General features: G+C 38.2%; 1 protein-coding gene and 1 long non-coding RNA gene across 3 annotated transcripts in view; one reads left to right on the top strand and one right to left on the bottom strand.

The window, feature by feature from the left end:
- PACRG (parkin coregulated) overlaps nucleotides 1-24,054 on the bottom strand; it is a 510,987-nt gene that overhangs the window by 214,210 nt on the left and 272,723 nt on the right. For both annotated transcript variants that reach the window (XM_049653163.1, XM_049653162.1), the window contains exon 3: nucleotides 16,940-17,111. In XM_049653163.1, the coding sequence (XP_049509120.1) occupies nucleotides 16,940-17,111 (172 nt within the window). The remainder of the gene's footprint in view (nucleotides 1-16,939; nucleotides 17,112-24,054) is intronic.
- Nucleotides 1,245-9,433, top strand: LOC125938089 (uncharacterized). The gene is made up of 4 exons (XR_007462605.1): nucleotides 1,245-1,309; nucleotides 7,231-7,338; nucleotides 8,901-9,054; nucleotides 9,197-9,433. It is a non-coding gene; the product is annotated as an uncharacterized LOC125938089 (long non-coding RNA).

The raw sequence follows: 24,054 nt of genomic DNA, 5'->3' as shown, positions 1-24,054 counted from the left end.
AAGTTCTTTTTCTTTGAAAAAGTATGTTAACAGATATAAAGAATATGATTCTGTAGCTTGAAAGAGAAGGAATGTGTTTATTCTTGTGTTGATGGGCCTGAAAGCTATTGTCAAGACATAAGTGAGAACTTTGAACTCAAGATTTAAGATTTTGAAAAGGGTCTGACATGAGACATCCACTGACATTATAGATCAGCCAGTGGAAACTTTCTATTCAGAAAATTGGATTTCTATTGTACTGCTTACTGCCTTCAAGAATAATCAACAAGACAGAGCTCCCAGATATATAGAAATTGCTGAAGAATAAGGAAAAAAATAATTTAAAGTCAAAGTGGTAAAACTTATTCATCTTAGATGGTTATAAGTTACATGTATGATTTTTCTCAAGCATAAAATCTATTATTGCCATAGTCTGTGCAAAGTCTGAACATTTTCTACTATTAGGTATGATTCACTACTGGGAAATCAGGAAAAACAGAAATATTTCTACTTCTTTTAAAACTGGAAACACCAAACAAAATGCAAAAGCCAACAATAAAATCTAAAAAAAATATTTTTGACATATGATATAAATGTTAATATCCTTGATATACAAATAGCTATCACAAACCAATAAAAGAATTTGCTAATTAAAAATGAGCAAAGAATATGCATAGATAATACACAAAATAAAACAAATAAATAATATTCCAGAATGTTCAACTTCGTTAGTAATCAAGATAAACACTACTTAATAATTTTGAGTATCATGTAACAAAAAGGTTTTGAAGAGTTAATACTCAGTGTGGACACAGGTTTGGGAAAAGAGGCACTCTCATAGATACCACATTACAAGCCATCACAACCTTTCTATAGCAATATAGTAGTTCCCCCCCCATCTGTGGGGGATATGTTCCAAGACCCCCCCCGCCAGTAAATGCTTGAAATAGCAGATAGTACCACATATGCCATGTTTTTTTCTATATGTACATTCTTATCATAAAGTTTAATTTATAAATTTGATACAGTAAGAAATTAAAAATTATAACTAATAGAACAATTATAACAATATACCATAGTAAAAGTTATGTGAATGTGGTCTCTGTCCCTCTCTAAATATCTTATTGTACTATACTCACTCTTCTTGTGATGATGTGAGATGAGAAAATGCCTACATGATGAGATCGAGTGAGGTGAATGGCATAGGCATTGTGACACAGCGTTAGGCAACTACCGACCTTCTGACATATGCCAGAGGAGGATCATCTGTCTCTAGACCGCAGCTGACCACAGGAAACTGAAACCATGGAAAGCGAAACCATGAATACAAGTGCGTGTGTGTGTGGGGGGGGGGCAGGATGGGGCTACCATATGCTTATAATTAACCCAGCAATTTCACTTCTGGGCATTTGGTCTAATGTATGCAACAGTGCAGAAAGAGTGATAGGGAAGGATGTGAAGGATAGTATTATTTATAACTAGAAACAATCCAATTGTTTCAAAAACAGTGGATTAAATAAAGTCAGGTGTACCTACATAATGGAAAATTATAGTTACTCAAGTCATCTAATAGAAAAATATTTTTTAAAAATAGGAAAGTGTTTATAAGATACAGGTGAATAAAAAAGTAGCTTATAAAGCATATTTTTACTATGTTCTCATTGTGTAGAACAGAATTATATACTCCACTGCAGTAGAGATGATATTTTCCATAGGTGTATACAGACATAGGGTTTTATTCCATTAAAAAACATAATTTTTAATACTGCTTAAAAATGTCAGTATACTTTGCATATTTACCTAAAAATATTATTCTTCATGGTCATAACTTTGCATATTTTAATATAGTGGAATATGGAACTCTCTCCTTATTCTTTCCCAGTATTTTCTTGATTACTCTTAACCATTTATATCTTGAGGCAAACTTTAACATAATTTGGTCAGGTTAAAAAACATGCTTGAGACTGATAATTGCAATAAAAATTTATTGAAATTTTTATTCAATAAATTTAGAGACTAATTTTGGGGGAAATTATCATCTTTACTACTGAATCTTTCCATTAAAAACATGTATCTCTTCAGTTTTCCTTGTTGTATTTAAGCTCCTCAGAAAAGCTTTATGATATTTTTCATTTAGATTCTGCATAATTTGTTAGGTTTACTCAAAGCAATTTTATACTTTGTTACCATTTGTCTAAGAGCATATTATCCCAAAATGCATTCTGAAAATTATTGAGAACACATGCATAAAACATATTATTTTCATATATTTATTTACTGGCTAACTTACTGAATTCTCTTATTGGTTCTATTGTTTTTGAGTGAATTCAGTTGGTGTCTGTAAGTAATTATATTACCACAAACATTGCTAAATTGATCTTAGCTTTCTGATATTTATTTTTGGTCATATGACAGAGGCCAGGATTTCTGAAAGAAAATACAGTATTATAATGCTGAGGGCGGACATTTTAGTTTTTGGATCATTCTCATTTATTTTGATATCTTAAATGATTATTTTTATTATATAAAATGTGTACAATACAAAGGGTCATTTGACAATTTTTAAATGCACAGTTCTGTGGCATTAATAACATTCACAATGTTGTGCAATTATCATCACTATCTATTCCCAAAACTTTTTCAAGTTTCTATTTCCAAACTCTATACCCATTCTGCAGAAACTCTCCAATCTTCTCCTCTCCAGCCCCTGGTGACCTCTCATCTACTTTCTGTCTCTAGGAATTTGCCAGTTACAGATGTCTTCATGTATCTGAAGTAATTTTTTGAAGTTAAAATATTTTATAAATATTTAAGCTTGTTTGGCCTAATATATTACTTGAATTAGATTTAAATGGATATAAATTTTTCCGGTCAAGGGGCGCTAGTCATCTAATTCATTAATTTACAGAGTATAATGAATTCACAATGTGTTTTCAAACTAAGTGTAGGTTTCAAAATGGTAGAAATTTTTCCTCTTCCAAAACAGAACTCAATTTTCTCTTTCTTCCTCTGTCCCTCTCCCCTGCTCATGTGCAGGTGTGCGCTCTCTCTCTCTCTCTCTCTCTCTCAAATAAAAAAAAGGAAGAAAGGGGTACCTGGGTGACTCAGTCAGTTGAATGTTCTACTCTTGATTTCAGTTCAGGTCATGATCCTGGAGTCCTGGGATAGAGCCCTGCAATGGGTTCCGTGCTCAGCATGGAGCCTGCTTAAGGCGCTCTCTCTCGCTCTCTCTCTCTCTCTCTCTCTCTCTTTCTCTCCCTCTGCCCCTCTCCCCAGCTCAAGCTCTCTCTCTAAAATAAAAAAAAAAAAACAACTAATTAAAAGTAACAGAACTCAATTGCTAAATAAATATGATATGGCCGGATTTCTCATATTCCTGGATAATTAAGCATCAGAGACTTAGCTCAGCTATTATGAACATCCAGGAAGACTACAATAAGGGTTACAATTTTGTCTTTAATTCATTGTTTTCCAGTAAGCATTCTGTACATAAAAAGCATCAATTTTTCTCTATCCCATACAGAAAGGAATTATCTTTATTTTCTATCAAAGTTTTGTCATTACAAGTGATTAATTTTTTCACTTTTCAATTGGTAAGAATATATTATGACTTTAGGACCACAGCGCACAATTTAGTATTTGGTGAGAGCGTTTGGCTTTTCTTTCCCTTAAATACTTAAAGATAGAAAACAATGGTTTTAAAAATAAATGAAAGTATTCATTACTTAAATGGACTTAACAGTAGAGTCACTAGCATGATCAACCTTATACTCACAATTCTGCAGACATAAAAGAAGCTGAATAATGACATAATTCTGCGCACTGCACCTTCTTGCTGTGGCCAAGGTTGGCTCTGTGCCTGCTTTCACACATACTGAACACCTCCAATGGCGGCAAAGACTAAACTTCCCAATACCCTGCTTTGTCAGAAAGCAGTGCATGGTTTGGCTTTTTGCACCTTGCTCCCCTGCTGGCTCAGCTCAGCCTGAAGGAGCAGGTGACAGATGGAATTATGACCAAGGGAAGGTGTTGGCCAACGCTGACTCCATTCTCCGAATAAGACCAAGTCACAATCTGCTATGACAAGCAGGCACTACCTCTGAGAATTACTGTTACATTCCCCTCCACTAGTGGAGGGAGGGTTTCTAAATTCACCCAGCTTTAAGGCAGTGGAAGCAGCAGACTATAAGGAAGGACAAAACATACACAGGCTTTCCACAACACTGGCATGCTGAGAGCCATAGCACCAAACAGAAGGCAGATAAACATACCCATTTCTAAGGAGGAGCTGCCCTCTCCACCCCAAAGCAGGAATTTGCAGAGCTACCCCCTGCTGAGCTTGGCATCAATATCTGGTACAGTTCTGGGGTCGATTATTCAAGCAGATTATTTGAGAGCTCCCAAGCAACTAGCAGTGATCACTATGAGCCAGGGGGAGTTCTCTATAATATCAGGCCAAGCTTACTTCATGTACTCTTACCAAGGAGATCATAACAGGACTGTATCAGCGAGACATCTGGCAAGACCTCCCTTGTTTTTCCCTTTTTGATTTTTGTTGTTGTTTTGTTTTAAAAAGAGAGAGAGAGAGTATGAGCAGGGAGAGGGGCAGAGGGAAAGAGAGAATCCCGAGCAGACTCCATGCTCAGCACAGAGACTGATGCCGGGCCCAGTCCTGAGGGATCATGACCTGAGCGGAAATCAAGAGTTGGAAGCCTAACCAACTGAGCCATACAGGTGCCCCTGGCAAGACCACCCTTCTAGGCAAGGTACAGGCAGGCATGGTTGAAGAATTAGGCTTTTTTTTTCTTTTTTCTTTCTTTTTTTTTTTTTTTTCTTGTGTGAACAATTGAATCCAAGCAATATGCCCTGATGATTTTGGTCCCACTGTAATACCATCAAGGTCTATACTTGATCTAATTCATTTTCCGTTTAACATTTTTATTATAACTTGGATGAGAGTTATAGAATTCAAATCTATTAACTTTTCAATGACCCAAAGTTGGAAGTCTGCAGAGATCTGACCATGAAGGGCCACCATGAAGGTGAAAATAATAATTTGTTCTTACTATCATCTTGATTTGGCACTGTGCTAAACACTCTACTTATATGATTTGTTAATCCTTACATCATTTCTGGGCAGTAGGTTTTATAATCCCCTGGAGGAAATGAAATAATTAATTTGCCAAAACCATACAGCTAGTTAATCGCAAGCCGGAGTCTGCTTTGCATGAGCTCAAGGCCTGTGCTCAGAGTGGTTAGACCCAACTTCCTCCCAGCATCTCACCAAGTCCTGGTGGAAATGAAGCCAGACTTGGAACCTATTCAGGAGAGAGGTTCAGAGCTGCACAGCAAACACAGACTTTAACATGGACTTTGGACAATGAGACTAGATACCTGCTGGGGTCCTGAGCTCAAGCAGCTTGTTCTTCAGGGTCATGGTGGAGCTTAGTTTTCTGGCATCTTCTGAGCCAGCAAGCAACACTCTGTAGTGGGACTATACTTCGACTAGAACTCAGCCCTACGTGGAAGGATGAAGACTTGCAGATGAAGTTTTAGCCTTGGCAAGTAAAAACTCTTGCCCTAATCAAGACAGACAATGATGATGGTGGTGATGATGATGGTGATGGTAACTATTATACTTACACTAGGTGCTCTGCTAAGAGCTTAAAATGTATTCACTCATTTAATCACTGAAATAACCCATAAGTTGGGTACCGTTCTTCTGCCAATTTCAAAAACTGAGCCCCAACATGGTTAACTTGTATAAAAGCTGGTAAGTGGCAGAGTTAGGATTTTGACCAAATGGTCTGACTTCAGAGACTCTGCTCTTAACCATCACATGATATGGAAAATTGAGGACAGCCAATACATGATGAATTCAGTTTGAAAATGTACTATTTCTATTTTTAGCTCTTTATCCCTTTCATTCGACTGTGGGGTTTTTTTGGTTTGTTTTTTGGTTTTTGGTTTTTGGCATGGACAGCTATACGCTCCATTTCCATCACCTCTGCTACCTCTCTCATTTTTGTTTTCCATCTCTCTCATTCGTCTTCCCTACTCAAACAGGGCTGGGCCTAATTTCCACTCCCCATCACAGGTTCAGAAAGAATCTTTCCTCTGGTGAGTGACCAGCTAACTGTTCAAATATTTCTGGGGTTGTCTAACCCTTGCCTCAGAGAGCTATCACCCTGCATCTATGAACATGTTATTTCTGTACAGGAAATTTTGTAGAGTGACATCAGCTTTATATTATGACTTCTTAAATGGGGAATTAAAGATGGTAACTGACAGGTTCAGTGTGAGAGAAATGGGTAGAGAGGAAGGAGGAAAGAACGGTGACCATCCGAGAGTTGGGTATTATAATCCCACCATGATTGCTCGTATTCAACACAACACTTACCACTTGTTAGAAGCCTGCTTTCCACACAACCTCACATAATGATCACAACTCTCTGAGGTATGTATTAAATTCCTTATTTTGGAGATGCAGATTCATCTCATAAGCTCAACGAGTTGGACTAAATTGCACAAAATGGTACAGAGAGCAGCAGAAGCAAAGGCCATGTTCATGGCCTTTCCAGTGGCCATGCTAATTCTCGAAAAGGACAGAGGAAGGTGGTCTTTAGGAACAGCTACTGAAAGTTCACAAGATGGAGGTGACTTCCTCAGAAAATGGATGTTTTAAGCTATAAGATTCCAGATTCCGTTTCCCTCAATAGCTATGGGTTCTCATTTGGGAATCTGAATTGGTCAGTGTAAGTTAGGTTTGCTGCAGGAACAGGTTAACCCCAAAGTCTCACTGGCTTGGCAGAGAAAAGGAGAATCTCATATGCCCAGTAGACATCCAATTCAGGTTAACACTGGGCACAAAGAGAGATAGAGGGCCGTGCATTGTCTCCAAAAAGCTTAGTTTGGAGGGAGCACACACTTCTTCTATTCACAGCCCAACGGCAGTTAGCCCCATGGTTCTGCATAACTGTATAACAGAACTGCTAGGGGCCTGAGAGATATTTGGTGCTCAGTAAATGTATCTGACGTGGAGTTCATGTTCTTTGGGGAAACTGACCCTTCTCCTTTCCTCTAACCTGTACTATGGGCAGCTTGCATGACCTAGGTTAATCCAGGATATCCCATCCCCCTTGACCACAGTTCAAGGCTGAGCATGTGCCCCTCGATGGGATATTCACAGCGAATCTTTAACTTTTACTTTTTCTGGAGATTCAGGGACAATGACACTTTGTCTTTTTACAGGTGTAAGTGAGTAAGCATGTAGTCCCAGGATCTACTGGGCACATTTGGAGGCTAAAAGGGAGCCAGCTTTAAATGACCTTGCATGAAACAAAGCAGAGGGTGACAATGGTGAGCCACCAGATCAAACCTTGCTGGGATTGAGACTCATCTCTGCGTTGTTCAGTTATGTAAATTATTAAGCAAACCTGACTGACAATTTGAATTTTTTTTTTGCATTTTGTAACCAAAATAATCCTAATGGACCCCTTTTCCATATTTTCAGAACAAATTAGCTATTTCTTTCTTAAATTAAAAATCATTACTTTTTTATGGTTATCACTTTAAAAATAATTTACCTTGAAAATTTCGATGTATATAAGTAAAAATTATTAGATCACAAATAAAGAATAATGCATTTCACTTGTGCTTGCTCCTTTCTAATTAAATACAATTCTCAAGACCATTTTTTGTGTTGTGATATGAACTCTCATGCTTTATCCTTAACTGGTATATTTTTTTCCCATTGAGTATTCTTTAACAAGAGTATTTTGCTTTGTCAAATGTTATTGTTGCTTGAATGTTAAGTGGCTTTGGCTGTGTCTGTGCATGTTTATCCTTTATAGCTGGGTGACCTCAACTCATTAGAGCTCTCCTAATGAGGCCACTGTCCTATGTGGTGTCTATTTGTAGATCTGTGATATTTCTGTAATTCTTCAGCCGCTGGAGTCACCTTGCCTTCTAGTAGACCATCTCACAAATGTACGTTACTACTCATAAACAAAAAGAATCACCCGAAAGAATGTAAGATGAATAAACAAAAAATTGATCTCTCCACTTAAATAATTTCCCTAGCCGATGCAAAGCATTATGTCATTATACTCTTTATTCGCTGCTTCATATTAGGGATTCTTACACAATAGTTTTCGTATTATATACGTTATGGTGGCAAGCCTAAATGGCCACTTCACAGTTTTGATTATGACACCTATACAAATTTTAGTGTGGACGGCAGTTATGTACCTGATTAAATTAATTTTGCCAATATTTTGATGTATCGACTATGTACTAGCAAGCCCATTAGATGCTGTTGGGAATATGTTACATTCTAACATTATGTTCTAAGTGACCGCAAGAAAGGAAGATAGAAAGTTCTGTGGGGGAGGGAAGGTGGGGTGGGGAGAGGGCTGGAGTTTAGGGTAGGCAAGGAGAGGAGAAACAGAAGAGGTTCCATAGAACAATTCTATTAGAGCTGGGCTTTGAAGGTCCCTTTCCATTGAGGCATTTGGGGATGGGAGAGTGGGATTCTCTGAAGAAAGCAAAGGTACAGGATAAGAAGTTTTACAGCACATCTGCTTTGGCTATAGCACAGGGCATACAAAGGGAAGTGCAGTTGACCTTTGAACAACACGACTACATGGATCCACTTATATGCAGATTTTTTCAATAAATACAGTAAAGTACTATAAATATACTTTCTCTTCCTTATGATTTTCTTAACGACATTTCCCCTAGCTTACTTTATTGTAAGAATTCAGTATATAATACGCATAACATATAAAATATGTGTTAATCACCTGTTTATGCTATCCCTAAGGCTCCCAGGCAACCATAGACTATTAATAGTTAAGTTTTGGGGGAGTCAAAAGTTTCTAGTGTTGAAAGACCTATGACTCTAAATTGAAATTTCCCAGGACAATGAATGAACACAAAGCTGCATGAATGCATATCAACATGAAATTTGACATCACCATGTGGAGAGTATCCAGAAAGCTTTCAGAGATTGGGAGATAGAGGCCACAGGCAAATGACTGAAAACCCCAATGGCATCAAGATGTTCAAAGCAAGGTAAGAACTTGGGAGGCAACAGAGACGTAACCTCAAAATTCTGAATGGACATTATTTTCAACATAGCCAAACTAATAATCAAGTGTGATGGAAGGATTTCCAGATAATAAGGACTAAAACTACACCTTTCATACACTTCCAGGAAACTACTGGAACGTGTGCACTATAAAAATGATGAGGAAAACAAGACACACAGCTAGGGAAAAAGAGGGTAAACCTGAGAGAGGAGTAACAACGTCTCAGGTCACCAGATTGGAGCAGAAAGATGGAGGATGGAAGGACCAAAGTCTCCAGAAAAAGAAAATTGATGGGTTATCTGATGTTCTGAACATTTGGAAAACAACATTCATTTGCTAGATCTTGAAGTATTTGAAAAAAAAATAGTAAGTATATACAAATCAAGCAAACCACAGGAAAGACAATGATCACTGCTAAGAGAGACAGGCTGTCTAAGGAAAGAAATGTAACCGTAGATGTGTGATTCGCGACAAACAAGACTGGTGTGATCACAGTAGTGTAACAGCTGATTATGGATCTGACCAAAATAGTGACATGACTGTATCATAAAGATGGTGGGGGGAAGAAGATAAGCTTGTGGAAGAGAGTTAAATGTTTAGAAATTGAGATATAATTGACATACAATGTTCGTTTCAGGTGTACAGTGTAATGATTTGGTGATTATATAAATTGCAAAATGATCCCTACAACAAGCCTAATTAACATGTCACCACATATAGTTACAAACATTGTTTTCCTGTGATGAGTGCTTTTAACACCTACTGTCTTAGCAACTTTTAAATGCCAACACAATATTCTTAGCTACAGTCACCATGCTGTACATAACATCCCCCATGACTTCTTTGTTTTACAACTGGAAGTGTGTACCTTTTGACCACTTTCACCCATTTCTCCCACCCCCAACACCCAACCTCTGGCAACCACCAATCTGTTCTTTGTACCTATGAACTTGTTTTTCGTTTTGTTTCGTTTTAGTTTCTTGAGATTGCACATATAAGTGAGATCATATGGTGTTTGTATTTCTCTGACTTATTTCATGTAGCATAATGCCCTTGAGGTCCACCCATGTCGTCCAAAAATTGTAAGATGTCCTCATTTTTTTATGGCTGAGTAACATCCCATAATATATATACCACAGTTTCTTTATCTGTTTACCTATCAACGGGCACTTAGGTTGTTTCCATATCTGGCCATTGTAAATAATGCTGCAGTGAACATGGAGGTACACATACCTTTTTGAGTTAGTGTTTTTGTTTCTTCGGATAAATACACAGAAGTAGAATTGCGAGATCATATGTTAGTTCTTTTTTACATTTTTTGAGGAACCTCCATACTGTTTTCCACAGTGGCGGCACCATTTTATACTCCCACTAACAGTGCAAGAGGGTTGTGCTTTTCTCCATATCCTCGCCAACACCTGTTGTCTCTTGTCTTTTTGATAGCCGTCATTCTAACAGATGTGAGGTGACAGCTCATTGTGGTTTTGATTTGTATTTCCCTGATGTTAAGTGATGTTGAGCATCTTTTCATGTGCCTGTCGGCCATCTGTATGTCTTCTTTGGAAAAATGTCTATTCAAATCCTCTGGCCATTTTTAAAAATTGGATCTGTTTTTTGTTATTGAGTTGTATGAGTTCTTTATATATTTTGGATATTAACCCCTTATCAGATACATGATTTGCAAATATTTTCTTTCATTCGGGAGGTTGCCTTTTCATTGTATTTATTTGGCTTTTGTTGTGAGAGCTAGCTTCTGATCATTACTTGGTAACTGGCAGTCCCACTAAAATCATATGGTTGGGAACAATCAGACAGTGGGGACAATCTCTCAAGGAAGTTCCCAGACCAAGACATATTTTTTTTTGTGATTAATAACTATTTCTCTCATTTATCTGTAGTCATAACAGACTATTTGGGTTTCCTTTTGTCATCCTACTTTTTTCATTTTTTACATGCTACCTTGGCTTTTTTTAAGTTATTGCCTTAGCTTCATTTTTCATTTTTCTTTCCCTAGTACTTCATATGATAACCACCTATTTTAGCCCACTAGTGATTCCTTTTAAGGCCTAAAAACTTGAAGTCATATTTTTCTAATTATTCATAGCATGAATGAAGCAACATCTCTCGATTTCCTAAATGTAAGATGGAAAATGATCATTCATCTGTTTCCACCAACTCATCCCTTACCTTGTTCTCATTCCCGGCATCTTCTGGGAGGATCTGGTGTGTCAAGCGTAATCTTGGCCCTGGTCAGCTTTGCCCTGACCCTGCAGCAGCAGCAGACACTGGGGGCTTGTTAGAAATCCAGTTCTCAGATCCATCTCACAGCTGCTGTGTGGAACCTGCATTTCACCGGGTCTGCAGGTGATTCCTATGCATGCTGAGGTTGGGGACATGGCGCTCTAGAGGCAGGCTGTCCCCTTGGATTGGCAAGATCACAAATCTTAGAGCTGAAGGTCAGACAGTGGAGGACCAGTATCATATTGTCTCTCAGTCAAGAGGTTTACTCTTCTTCCAGAGGGAAATTTAGGTAGCTGTTTTTTTTTTTTTAAACATGATGCCAAGGCTCATGCTAATTACATCTTTACCTAGAACATTTTTATCAATATAAACTGATCCTCTTTATACACGTGAAACTTTTTTATATTAAATTCTACTTTTCTACAATTAAAATAACTGCTCTTCCCTTCTGTTTTCCCTATTTGTCCCAATATATCTTTTATTTTTACATATTTTTAATTTTTAAAAATTATGTAATTTATTTTTTAAATTTACATCCAAGTTAGTTAGCATATAGTGCAACAATGATTTCAGGAGTAGATTCCTTAGTGCCCCTTACCCATTTAGCCCATCCCCCCTCCCACAACCCCTCCAGCAGCCCTCTGTTCTCCACATTTAAGAGTCTCTTAAGTTTTTGTCCTCCTCTCTGTTTTTATATTATTTTTGCTTCCCTTCCTTTAAAGTCCTCATATGAGTGAAGTCATATGATATTTGTCCTTCTCTGACTAATTTCGCTTAGCATAATACCCTCTGGTTCCATCCATGTAGTTGCAAAAGGCAAGATTTCATTCTTTTTGATTGCCGAGTAATATCCAATATATATACATACATATATATATATATATATATATATGTATGTATATATATATTTACATGTATATATACCACATCTTCTTTATCCATTTATCCATCGATGGACATTTGGGCTCTGTCCATACTCTGGCTATTGTTGATAGTGCTGCTATAAACATTGGGGTACATGTGTCACTTCGAATCAGCATACCTGTATCCCGTGGATAAATGCCTAGTAGTGCAATTGCTGGGTCGTAGGCTAGTTCTATTTTTAGTTTTTTGAGGAACCTCCATACTGTTTCCCAGAGTGGCTGCACCAGTTATTTTTAAACTCTTTAAGTATTATTTAGTTTTATATACACAGAGAAAGTTTATATTCGGTTTATTCCCCACAAACCAATTGGAAAGTCAATTGTCACAGCTAATATCTTTGACTTCATGTTTTTCACCTTATTTTGTGCTTTTGACTCATGGCACTTCCTTGCTCTCTACTCAGTGTTTGTCATTTTAACATGTATGTTCTGTTTTGACCACTTCCATCATTCCCATTGATTTTGAAGGCTTAGACCCAAGTTTCCTGGCCTTTTATACACATTAACTCCAAAATGATTACTTGAGATTTCATGCAGTTTTCAAATTCTTTTCCATCAACTATTTAAACTGAACTTGAGATTCAGTGGCTCTTAATTCACACTATGACATCCTCATTTTGGGGTTCTTAACTTTGCTTTACTTTCTGAGAGTTAAAGCATATTGTCAGTAACTTCTTGTACGACAGGCAAGTGGACATTATGCTTATAAGTCTTTTTCCCCTCAAATGTTCATGCAGTTTGTTATATACATCATGTCTTTTGCTCATGTGAACTGGATGAAATGTACTCAAGGTGTTTCTCTTCTGATTCTCATTGTTGTCTCAGATTAATGTTGGAAAAATTCTTAGCCCCGGTTATTTTTATTTCTTTGTTGTGTAGCCTTTTTCCCTGTCTAAATGTTTGAAGGGCTTTTCTTTATGTTATAATCTAAGCTTTTTGACTAAATGTGCCTAGATACGGGTCTCTCTTTATTCATTGTCTTTAGACTGCAACGAGCTTTTTCTACCTGCAAAATAAGGGGTATTTTCTAACTCAGAAAAAAATGTCTTTCAATCACCTTTGCCATTATCATTTCTATTCCCATTGTTTTGATGTTTCCTCTTGGGACTCCCTATAACTGTTAGCTCCTGTTTATGTCTCTGTTCTCCATTTTATATTCTTTCTCACCTTATTTTTATCTCGTCTTTTCTGAGAGAGCGTCCTAAGGTGGTGGCCTCCATTGACAATTCGGTGCTGCGCAAATGATGATCATTCCCGATGCCGCTGTGCAGATGTGATCTTTAGTCTCTTGACTAAAGAGTCTTTGTCTGAGTCTGAGTCTTGACTCAGAGTCTTTTGTGCTCTATCATCTTTAGTCTCCCTGTCTCGCTCAGCATTGGTTTATTTTCATTTCAGTCTTGTCTCCTCTTGTGGGTTTCCGCCTCTGTCTCCTAGAGGCCACATCTTCCTGCATCCTGAGGATGTCATACAACTTTCTACAGGTTTCTTCTGGATCCTACACTAAATGTCACTGAGGTATTCTTTTTCTGTCACTGTTCCAGATATTTCCTTCTTGTGTGAAGCAGCGTTTTATGAATGGCGCCATGTGGCGGTGTTATTGTTATTGTTCTTGCTTCTACTGAAGAGAGAGATTCCCACAATCAGCATTTGTGGTTGCTCTCGGCACCTCTTCATCCTCCTGGACACCAGTGGAATCCCCTTCTGAGTTTAATATGCAAAGTTTCTAGAGGTTCCTCCCTGGAATTGTTCTGCTGTATTTTGATGGATTTATGTTTTCCTAATTGGATGGAGTAAATAGAAATCTACAGCCTGAATCTACAGTTCAGGTTGCTGAGAGAGTTCATCTCATCCTTGACTACAAAGTTTTCTGGTTGCTCTCAGCAATCAGTGCTCCCTTGCCAACCCTGACTACTTTATACTGGTACTTTCTTGGAGTTTCTGACCTAGAATAACCCAAAAAGTGGGAGGTAAGGGGAACAACTGTAAAGCAGCATAAATGGAATGAGGTGTTAGGTGTGTGCTCTTCTGGTTATTACTGAATGATCCCACTTGGGGTCTTGAACAAAAGATAGAATGAGACAGAAAAGGGTCTTCTTACCTGTTTTCACATTAGAAAGTCTAGAGTCATTGAATGTATCTAATTTTTTTTTTTGTATTGGTGTGACGAGCCTTGTAATTAACTGAAATCAACCCCAGATTCTAGAAGTAGATAGGAAGCCCATTCCCCTTCTTACCCTTGCTGGGAGTTTTTATATTTTGCTTTACTACTAGAGGTATTAGTTAGAATTCAAGAAAAACTATTCAAAAACTGCCAGCTGGTGATAGTGACATTAATTTTTGCCCCTGGAGAGAGCCAAAATCATTCTAATATTACAGCTTGAAAGTAAGGCACACACCCCTATTAACGTGCTATGCCAATTATGTGTATCAGCCTGCTTCTAGATCAGTTAGCCTCATTCCAGAATTCACCTGAAAGATTTAGTTTTTTGCACGTAATATTTTTCACACTGTGATGGAACTGTGCATGATCTTACATAATCAGTATTCCTTCCCGAGGGGAAAAAAAATTGGCTTTCAGTGATGTAAACAGATGGAGTAGTAAGCCAAGGTAGATTCAGGATCAGTATATAATAGCAGAAGCCCAGGAAGAAAAGCAACGATATCTACCAGAATAAATTTTCATTGCCTCTAGAACCTTGAATTACCAAATTCATATATAGTTAATTTTACCTGACAAAACACGTTTACAGAGTTCTTAATAATGTTTTCACTTGTGAGCAAATTACCTCTAGGATGTGCATACTGTGAATTTTGTCCTTAGAACACATCACTTCTCTCTTAACTCGTTTAAACATCTCTAAAATACAGATCAAACAAAACTGAAAATCAATTCACCTTGGTCTGCAATGCTCTGCTTTGGTATGTTTTAATCGTAAACAGTAAATCAAAATATTACTTAGAAACCCTCTTTCTGCCCATCAGTGTTTTTAAAGGAGATATGAGCAAAAAGTCCCGAGAAGACAGTGGTTCTAATAAGATCAATTTCTTTTAAAGAAAAGAACAGACTTCCAGATGTTGCTGGTATTCTGCTGGGGGCAGGAGGTGAAGGATCGTGTACTGTAAAGATAGGTTCTGGGGAGAATGTTCTAAAACTTGTGCATCATTCTTTAGAAAATGTAGCATTTCAGCTAGAATTTAACATGTTCAAAAACTGTGAGCTGTTAGAATAAATCACATTTGGAAAAGGTTTTACTGTAACTCAGTGTTATATATCCTTCCTGAAGGACTTCAAAGATCAGCCCTTCACTCTGCTGATGCACAAAGGGAAAGGAAAATGGTTTTAAAGTATGGTTTCTCTCTCCATATTACTTTTCACAGCAGGTCGCCTGTCCTTTCACCTGGTTTTACTTCTGTGTCTTGGTGGAGATCTGGAGTGGTCAGTTACAGATCTCTGACCAAAAAAAATCTCAAAAACATGAGAGGAAGTTTCGGGGTTGATTCACTTTCAACAGTGACAGCAGGACTGCCCCAAACCTGGAATTCTAATGAGGCCTAATTCAAATCAATAAAAAGGTCACCATGGATAAGATTACATGAGCCAGGCTGTGGGACATGACCCAACGTTGAACCATTTAGTTCTTGTTTTGGTCAAAGCACATGACAAGGGCACCTATGAGACAGTGAGGGTGGGGTTCCCCCAGAGGCTAGGAGACTAAGCAGGTGACCTGTCAATCATCCCAGGAAGTCCTTCATCCTGGACTAGGGAACAAGGCAGAGCTGCCTAGGGCAGTTGTGGCTGGGAAACGGTGGGATACCCCTGCCCAGGAGGCGCTCAGCACCACCCCTCTGCTTTCTATCAGCAGCAGCAGTGTAGACGGGCAACCGGTGCACACACAACCGGGGCATGATGGTGGATGGTGGCCCAGACCTGGCCATTCAGACTTGAGAGGCCGGCTGTTCCCTCCTGGAGTCTCATCCCAATACGATGGCTCCATTATAAGGGCCAACAGCAGCTGTGAAGCAACATGAGGACAACTTGGGCCTTGTTTGGGAGCCATTACAGGCCATCCCATGAGTGCAAATCTGAGAAACGCTTTGGGAGAGGGTTTTCTTCAGCCAGCTCGTCCAAAGGGACTCATATCTGGAGAATGTGGCCATAGAAGGAAAGCATTTCATTCTATAAACAAAGAGATGACGTCAATGACAGGGTTACTCTAGAGTTTCCCTATATTACAGATAAAAAAATTCAAATATTTAGTAATAGTAATTCTCCATTCCAGACTTTTTTTCCTTAAAATTACGAATCCTACTACCTAAAAGATACTAAACGTGATTGGGTTTATATTGTAATTTAAAAATTAGGGATGTCATTTTAAAAGAACTTGGAAGTCAGTGGTAGCGTTTAATACAAAGACACATACTTGACTTCTGCATGTGTAAATTAATCTTAATGCTTGTGTCATTACTGGGGAGCAGCTTAAGTTGGCATAAACCCCATGCAATTTATTTATGTGGTTAGTCTTCAGTGCAGGATCAATGATGGGACATAGTAGATTTGGGATGTCTGGCCCTGTAAGTCAATTTATAAAATTCCCGCAAAACCTGGGGAAAGCGTCAACCTGTTGTGTTTTATTGTTTAATTAGCAAGTTGTCAAAAAGCGGCACCTTATAAGCTGAATGATGCTTTTTCACCTGTTCACTTACTTTTTATCGGGATAATGAGCTGTGGAATGACAGGAAGAATCTTGTTCCCCCCGTGTTCCAGCATGTCGTGGATTCCTTGCCGGGCAAAAAACTCGTAGGGAAATGTCATTTCACAGAGCCCCTCAAAAAACAGAGGCAAATAATGATGGTAATCCAGCTTCTCAATTTCTACCTGAAAGGAGAGAGAAGAAATGCCATGTGAAGACAACACTGGGGCGAAGCGTGGCCGGACCAGCTATGAAGCTGTCAACCAACTCAGGGGAAGCACATTCTCCAGGACTTTGGGAACATTTTACAAAGCAACTCGTCTCACAACCTGAAGTACGTCATAATGTCTTTATTCTATTAGCAATGGGGTTACAATCACCGCCCTTTCAATTTCAAGAGATTAAAACAATAATAATCGACACTGGGAGCATTTTAGTATTTGTTTTGGGGATCTTCGTTAATATTTCACTCTTTGGCACAAATGCAATACTGAAAAGGATTCAAGGAGTCTATCGCGCGTATGTTGAAACATATATGTGAAAATAAAATGAAAAAAAAAACAGTTGAAAAGAGATTAGCATCTGAATTTCTAACAAGAACCTAATAGGGACTGCACATTAATATATTCTTGTGAAATGTGTCTTTTCGGGACCTGGCAAGTACGCGAATGAGGAATCAAATATGATTGCGAGAATGTTCCCTGGAACCTGCATGACAAGTGGAATCTTGGTCCTATCAAGACAGCTCAAAATCAAAATACCGCAGTCTCTCTCACCTGCCTCATCTGGGAACAGAGATATATCACTTTTTCCATTGCTACATTTTTCACCCTCAATGATGCCTCTGTGCCTCCTTGTTCCGATCTTTGCAGTAATATGCAGCACCAACGGGGGACAGAAACAAAAATTCTGGGGTTGAGAAAAGACATGATGTGTTGGGAGCTGCAGGGAATTTGTTCTCGCCCAGGCCCTTCCCTGTCTGCAGTATCCATGACCTGGCTTGCTACCTGCAAGGTGACAGAAGTGATGGTGATATCATGGATGGAAAGAAGCCAGCAGACTCAGACTGCTTTACAGAGCAAAGGGTGCAGCATTTCCAGTAAGAGGTGCACACTTGCCATGGCTTCAAGTCCTTACGAATGCACGCAGCTTCCAATGATCACCTTATAAGCAAATGAGGAGCTCATCAAGACCTTAGAGCAACCGCCTTTTCCATGAGGAGGTTTTTATATCCTCCAGCTCTCTCCCAGCTTTCTGGAGTCTCCAGCCACACACCTGCCTGTCCGTGGGTATGAGTAACTGGTAACCCTCCCACCACATTTCCAAGTGTCTATGGTAGGTCTCGGTGAATCAAATGTCCTGCAGTTTCCCAAGTGGGAGGTTTGTCTCCAGTCTGCTCATGGACCACCCAGCCAACTGGGGAAATAGGGGGTTAGGAGTTCAATGTTTAGCTGTTCTCTCGGAATTGACCTTGGAAAATGAATCCCACAGGGAGGTTTATACAGACATCAATTTTATTTTATATTCCTTGCATATTCATCGAATTTACTTTATTCACACTAAAATTTTGTGGAACATATATCTAACGCCAACCTTCTCAAGGGTTTTTGTGTATTTGAAGACATTTTAGAACACTATTTTGTACAATTAAAAAAAATACTGCTACGCCATTCAGCCTCTAAAAGGTACAATGTTATTATCTATAATTTTACATTGTAGCCTAAGTTCTTAATAATGTTATCTGTACTATATTTTTTCTATATTGTTGATGTTTTTCTAATTCTCTTTCTTTTAGCTCATTGTCACATGTACATGTCTCCTGTAAATAGCAAATTATTAAATTTTGTACTTTAACGTTATCTAAGGCTTTTTATTTATTTTAATACATTAAGCCATTCACATTTATCGCTATGTCTGGTTTTATTTCTGTCTCTTCCTTTTTGGTCCCTGGTTGTTGTTTTACATCTACTTTCCCTTTCTCTTTTGCAGCTTTATTAAAATGTAGATTTTTTTCTCACTTTTTTCTATAATGATGTGAAAGATAAGACACCCTGTTTAAATATTTTATTGTGGCTACCTCATGTCTTTCTCAAACATTTTAAAACAAACTTTCATCACTTAGAGAAGCAAATTAAAAATCTCCTACTAAGATTGCTGACATGCCATTTTCCCCCTTGGAATTCTGTTGCTATGTTTCTTTGTATTGTTTGGGGCCACAATACCAACACCATCAACAACATCAGTTCAGATCCTTATAACAACTCTAAGAGGTAACAATTATCAGTATCTCAATTTTCAATATGGAGAACTGAGGCACTAAGAGGTTCAATAACTTGCCTAAGGTCTGCAGCTAGTAAGAGAGGTTGCTGGGATCTGAACCCAGACTCTCTGACTGCAGGACATGACACTACTTCTTAGACTCTGTTGTTAGGCATAATTATAATCTCCTGGTGACCATTCCATTTATCCTCATGTCTCCATCCCTTTATCATTACTAATGCAGGCTGTCTCAGTCTACTCAAACACTAATATCGCCATAACTAATATCTCCATGGTTTGTCTACTGTATCTTTTTCCCCTTCCTTCCTTCCTTCCTTCCTTCCTTCCTTCCTTCCTTCCTCCTTCCATCCTTCCCCTGGCATTATGTTTTCACAGTATCTTTTCTGAGTAGCTTAAAGCTGCATTTGTTTTTTTTCCTTCCTTCCCATTTCACAATATGTCTTCATAAATATTGAGCACACACTATTCTTATTCTCAGATGTTTTGAAAAGAAGGAAAGAAAAACAATGGAAGAAAGAATAAAGGAGAGAGAGAGAAAAAAAAAAGAAGCAGCAATTGAGGGGCAGCAAAATTGAGTGGAAGACTGAGGGAGAGAAGTTGAGAAAGAAAAGATTACCTCTAGATCTGTAACTACAAGCTCACTGACCATAGCCGTTCATTTCTACCAGAAATCCTTTTCCCGTGAGTTCTTCTGACCCATTTGACAATTATTTGGTATATCTGATATCATTGTAGATCTGTTGCCTTAATGGAATAACAACTTGTCAGTATATTTTGAGGTCACAAACTACTTGAAATAGTATAGATTATTTCTCTGTTTGCTATAGGGCGACTTTTCTTGTACATAACTTTTTTACTACTTGAATATCTTCTAGGGTTCCTCTTTTTATTATAATATTGTTTTGAGTGAAGAATGTGGCCTAGGCCTTGGTAAATCCTCTGACATTCCATTTACAATCAGGAGATATCATGTGTGTTTTGTTTAATGATATATCTGACTTCTCTCTGATGTACTTTTCTTTTTTTGTAAAGCTCCTGCCAGCTACGCATCGTTTTCATTTGTCCGTGGTAAAGTTGTCTATGCTTCTTCACTCCTGTTCTCTCTCCAGCCCACCTGTCTACCATTCATTCCACTGCAGGTGCATCTTCCCAGGTCGCCAGTGACCTTCACTTTGTCTAATCCTCAAGTCTCTTTTCTGTTCTCATTATGTGACACACTTGGCCCTGGGCCTCCTGACCCCACACCCCCAGCATTAGGGGCCGTCCTTGATTTCCTTCCTTCAAGTCAGGTGTTCAGTCCATCATTTTCCAATTGATTACATCTCCAAGAAAATTCTGATTTCATTTCCTTTCCCGCCATTTTGCATATATCCTGCTTAGTCTAAGCCATCAGCTTGCGGCAACCAATAATGTCCTTGTCTCCACTTTTGCCTTCCCGTTTCCATTCTCCATACTCTTGGGTCCTGATCTGTGGTTGCTCCTGACTCAAGTTTCAACAGGGCCTCCCTGATCCGTCCCCAGGTCCTGTTGCATCATACCATCCTTCTGCAACACTATTCTCTGGAACCACTGGTGCCTTTTGTTCTCTGACCAGACTAGCCTCACTTGTTCCTCCTTAGACACTATCTTTGAAAGCCCTGCTCCCCTTCTCTCCAGACCTCTGGGGTGTTGGCAACGCCTCGTATCTAGATTTCAGTTTAGTAAGACCCTCTTATCACTGCCGACCAACCCCGTTTGATTTGCTAGGTGCACTTTATCATGTACTCATTGCAGCTTTTTAAGTTCTGTTGTTTAAGTTCTGTCATTGCCCGAAAGGGTGTTTGAAAGGCACACAACAGGTGAATACTCAAGAAGCATGTGTTGAATTTCAATTCCGACCTTTCGAATCTGTCCTCTGTGCTAACTCTTCGAGAGGATACTCAGTTAAGGGAACAATGGCCAGATGGTGAATGGCCATCTCTAGAGCCAAGACTGAGGACCGCAGCAAAGTGCACAGAGGGCCTGGTGTTGATCACTGGCCTTGTAGCATGATGGGGCCTGTAGGTTTCTATAGATTTAAATTTTCTACAATGTTATGTATTCTACAAATAAAATGCTATGTTTCCTCCATTGGGATTGCAATGATTATTTACATTTCAGGAATTTCATGAGTGTTTTAATAGACAATCAGGATGGTTTGCTTCTTGGTGTTTCTATTTAGCCTCATTAGAAATCATTTAGGGATTAATTTGCTATTCCGTTTATTTTTAAAACTTCAGAAGGAAAAGTTTTGTTTTTCACAGTATCATATTAATGTATGTCCATAATTAATATCTTGGTAATAATAATACAAATTCTTTTTTAAAAAATATGGATGTTGAGAATAATTCAAGATGAAAACCAAAATTTAAAGAAAAGATAAATGAGGACATGGTGACTACTATCCCTTAGGATTCTTTTCAATCGATGGCTTCTTTTGTTCATTTAGATTACAAAAGGTTATTTATTTACTGTTTATTTAGAAACAAACCTTTTCTTTAGTTATATCGTAAGTAATTTTGGTCTTAGGCTAATTAGTTTTAATGACATATTACACTTTATAGTTCTTTAGTACTACTATAAAAATACTAGTTTTCAAACTTATAAACTTTTGGAAACTTTCTTCAACATTTATGCAAGAAATCCAGAATTAAAAGAAATTTGTCTGAAGTCCATCACAGAACAAGGGCCATTTTAGATACATCAGGTAAAATTACATGGTAATATACTGATCGATGATTACTTGGACATTCACTCCAGGAACATCAATTAGTTTTACTCACAGAATCTCTCTCTCTTTAAAATTTATGTTTCATAACTTTTTAAAGATCACACAGTACTCACAAGTTATCTCTAAATCTCGCAGTGACCTTTGGTCAAAAGCAATAAAATTCCAACTTTACCTGGCCCATCATATATAACTTTTTATCCCCGTAACAAATGTGTAACGTAGTAATGCTATACTGAAAGGTCAGAAACACGATGAGGTTAATGATTTTCATTATAAACCTCAAATTAGAAACTTATTCTTACACTTTCATATCTTTGCTTCAATTAGCAAATGAAATATAATTGGAAATATCTGCTATTACAACTCCTATAATCAGAACCGAGGATCTTGCTTAAAAATCACAAACTAATCTAAAATAGTTTAGGTTATCTAATTATCTAATAGTATAATCATCTATTAATATATTATGATTTCATTTGGACTTATTATAGGATTTCTAAAATCAAGCTTCAGCTCCACTCTTCTTCCTTGAAGAGGTTGTTGAGTTATTGAAAGAGGTCTCACAAATTACATGGGCATTACACACTGTCTTTTGGACAGTGTATGTAACATATTCCAAACATGGATGTACTTTTATTTTTCAAATGCATGTGGATGTGACTATGATGAATAACCGGAAGAATATCATTTTAAACTTTTTCAGTGATACTGAATATACAGTTAAAATTATGTACAGATACATGAATTTTTTGATGCAAAAATAAGATTTCTTAGCATGAAAAATGCTGTATGTCAAGTGTCAAAAAGAAGGACACCTCACACAGGCTGGAAGACAAGCTTAACGTGGATCCTTAAAGTCTGAAAAACACCAAAGTGTGTTCAATGCAAAGTCGATGTCAGGAAATCCTCAGATGCTAGACTTAAAGACAAAACCCAGAGTCACAGAGGTAATGCTGTGTGGCTTGAGAGAATATCGGATATAGACCAGATGGGAAGCCTGGGACTGAGGTTTCAATGTCTCCAGAGTCCAGGCAAATAGGCCATTTGGTAAGTGAAGGGATAAGCTGAGACTCCTGCATATAAGTAGAACCCTAGAAGGGCTGCCCTGTGAAAAGGGGGCCAGAAAGACTCTCATATATTTGTGGAAACAGAAAGAAAGTTTGTAGAAAGAGAAAGAGAGCTTGATGTGTGACAAAGCTCTTGATGGTAAAACTCTCCTTTGAGAAAGAGAAACCCGAAGGGGAATGTAAAGTCAGGGAATTAAGAAAAAAACATTGTTCCTCAACCCTGGGAAGGAAACTTCTGGGGCCCAGACAAAGCAAATGCCAAAGTGTTAATACTTGCATCATCTAGGTGCATAGGGCTGCCACAGAAAATACAACCCCGCTAACACTTAGCACCATCGTGGTGATGGAGCCACCATAAGGAAGACTAATTAGACCAGTGAGCATGGGAATGAGCTCTGGAACTAGCAACTAGAAATTACAGAATAAATCTGGAAAAAAATTTTTTTAAATGCTTAAAACGTAGAATATTGCATTCTTTAGGAAAGAACTAAATAAAATTCCTGAAGAATATAGAGCATCATTAACTTAAGAATCCAGTCGTTGGTGAACAGGCTGACCCCAGATGAAAAGAAAAGGAGGGGACTGGGTCACAGAACCTGGAAGGCCAACGCAGAGGCAGCACAGGTGTCCGCCATCTGGGATGCTCCCACACGTGACCCAGGGGGGTTCCAGGGAGGCAGGAAAGGCAGTATTTGGAGAAATCATGCCTGTGCATCTCCCGTAATTGAAGAAAGATGTGCATCTTCAGACTGAAGGTGCAAATCTGGACGCTTTTCAGAAAAACTATCAACCTCCAAAGTCAAGGAAAACATTTAAAAGCATCTGAAGCAAAAGACGGATTACATATAAACAATCAAAATTATACTTGAAATTACACTTCTCATTAACAAAATAGAGGCCACAAGACAGGGTAAAACTCCCTCAACACACTGAAAAGCAATCTTCAGTGCCATACTTAGCCAAACCAGCATGCAAGATAAAGGCAAACTAAATGGATTTGACCAAGATGGAGATTTTTGTTTCTTTGTTTGT

This window comes from Panthera uncia (assembly GCF_023721935.1).
Source record: "Panthera uncia isolate 11264 chromosome B2 unlocalized genomic scaffold, Puncia_PCG_1.0 HiC_scaffold_24, whole genome shotgun sequence".
Taxonomy (NCBI): domain Eukaryota; kingdom Metazoa; phylum Chordata; class Mammalia; order Carnivora; family Felidae; genus Panthera; species Panthera uncia.
Note: the sequence above shows the minus strand (reverse complement) of the source record. Positions and strands in the feature narration are given on the sequence as shown.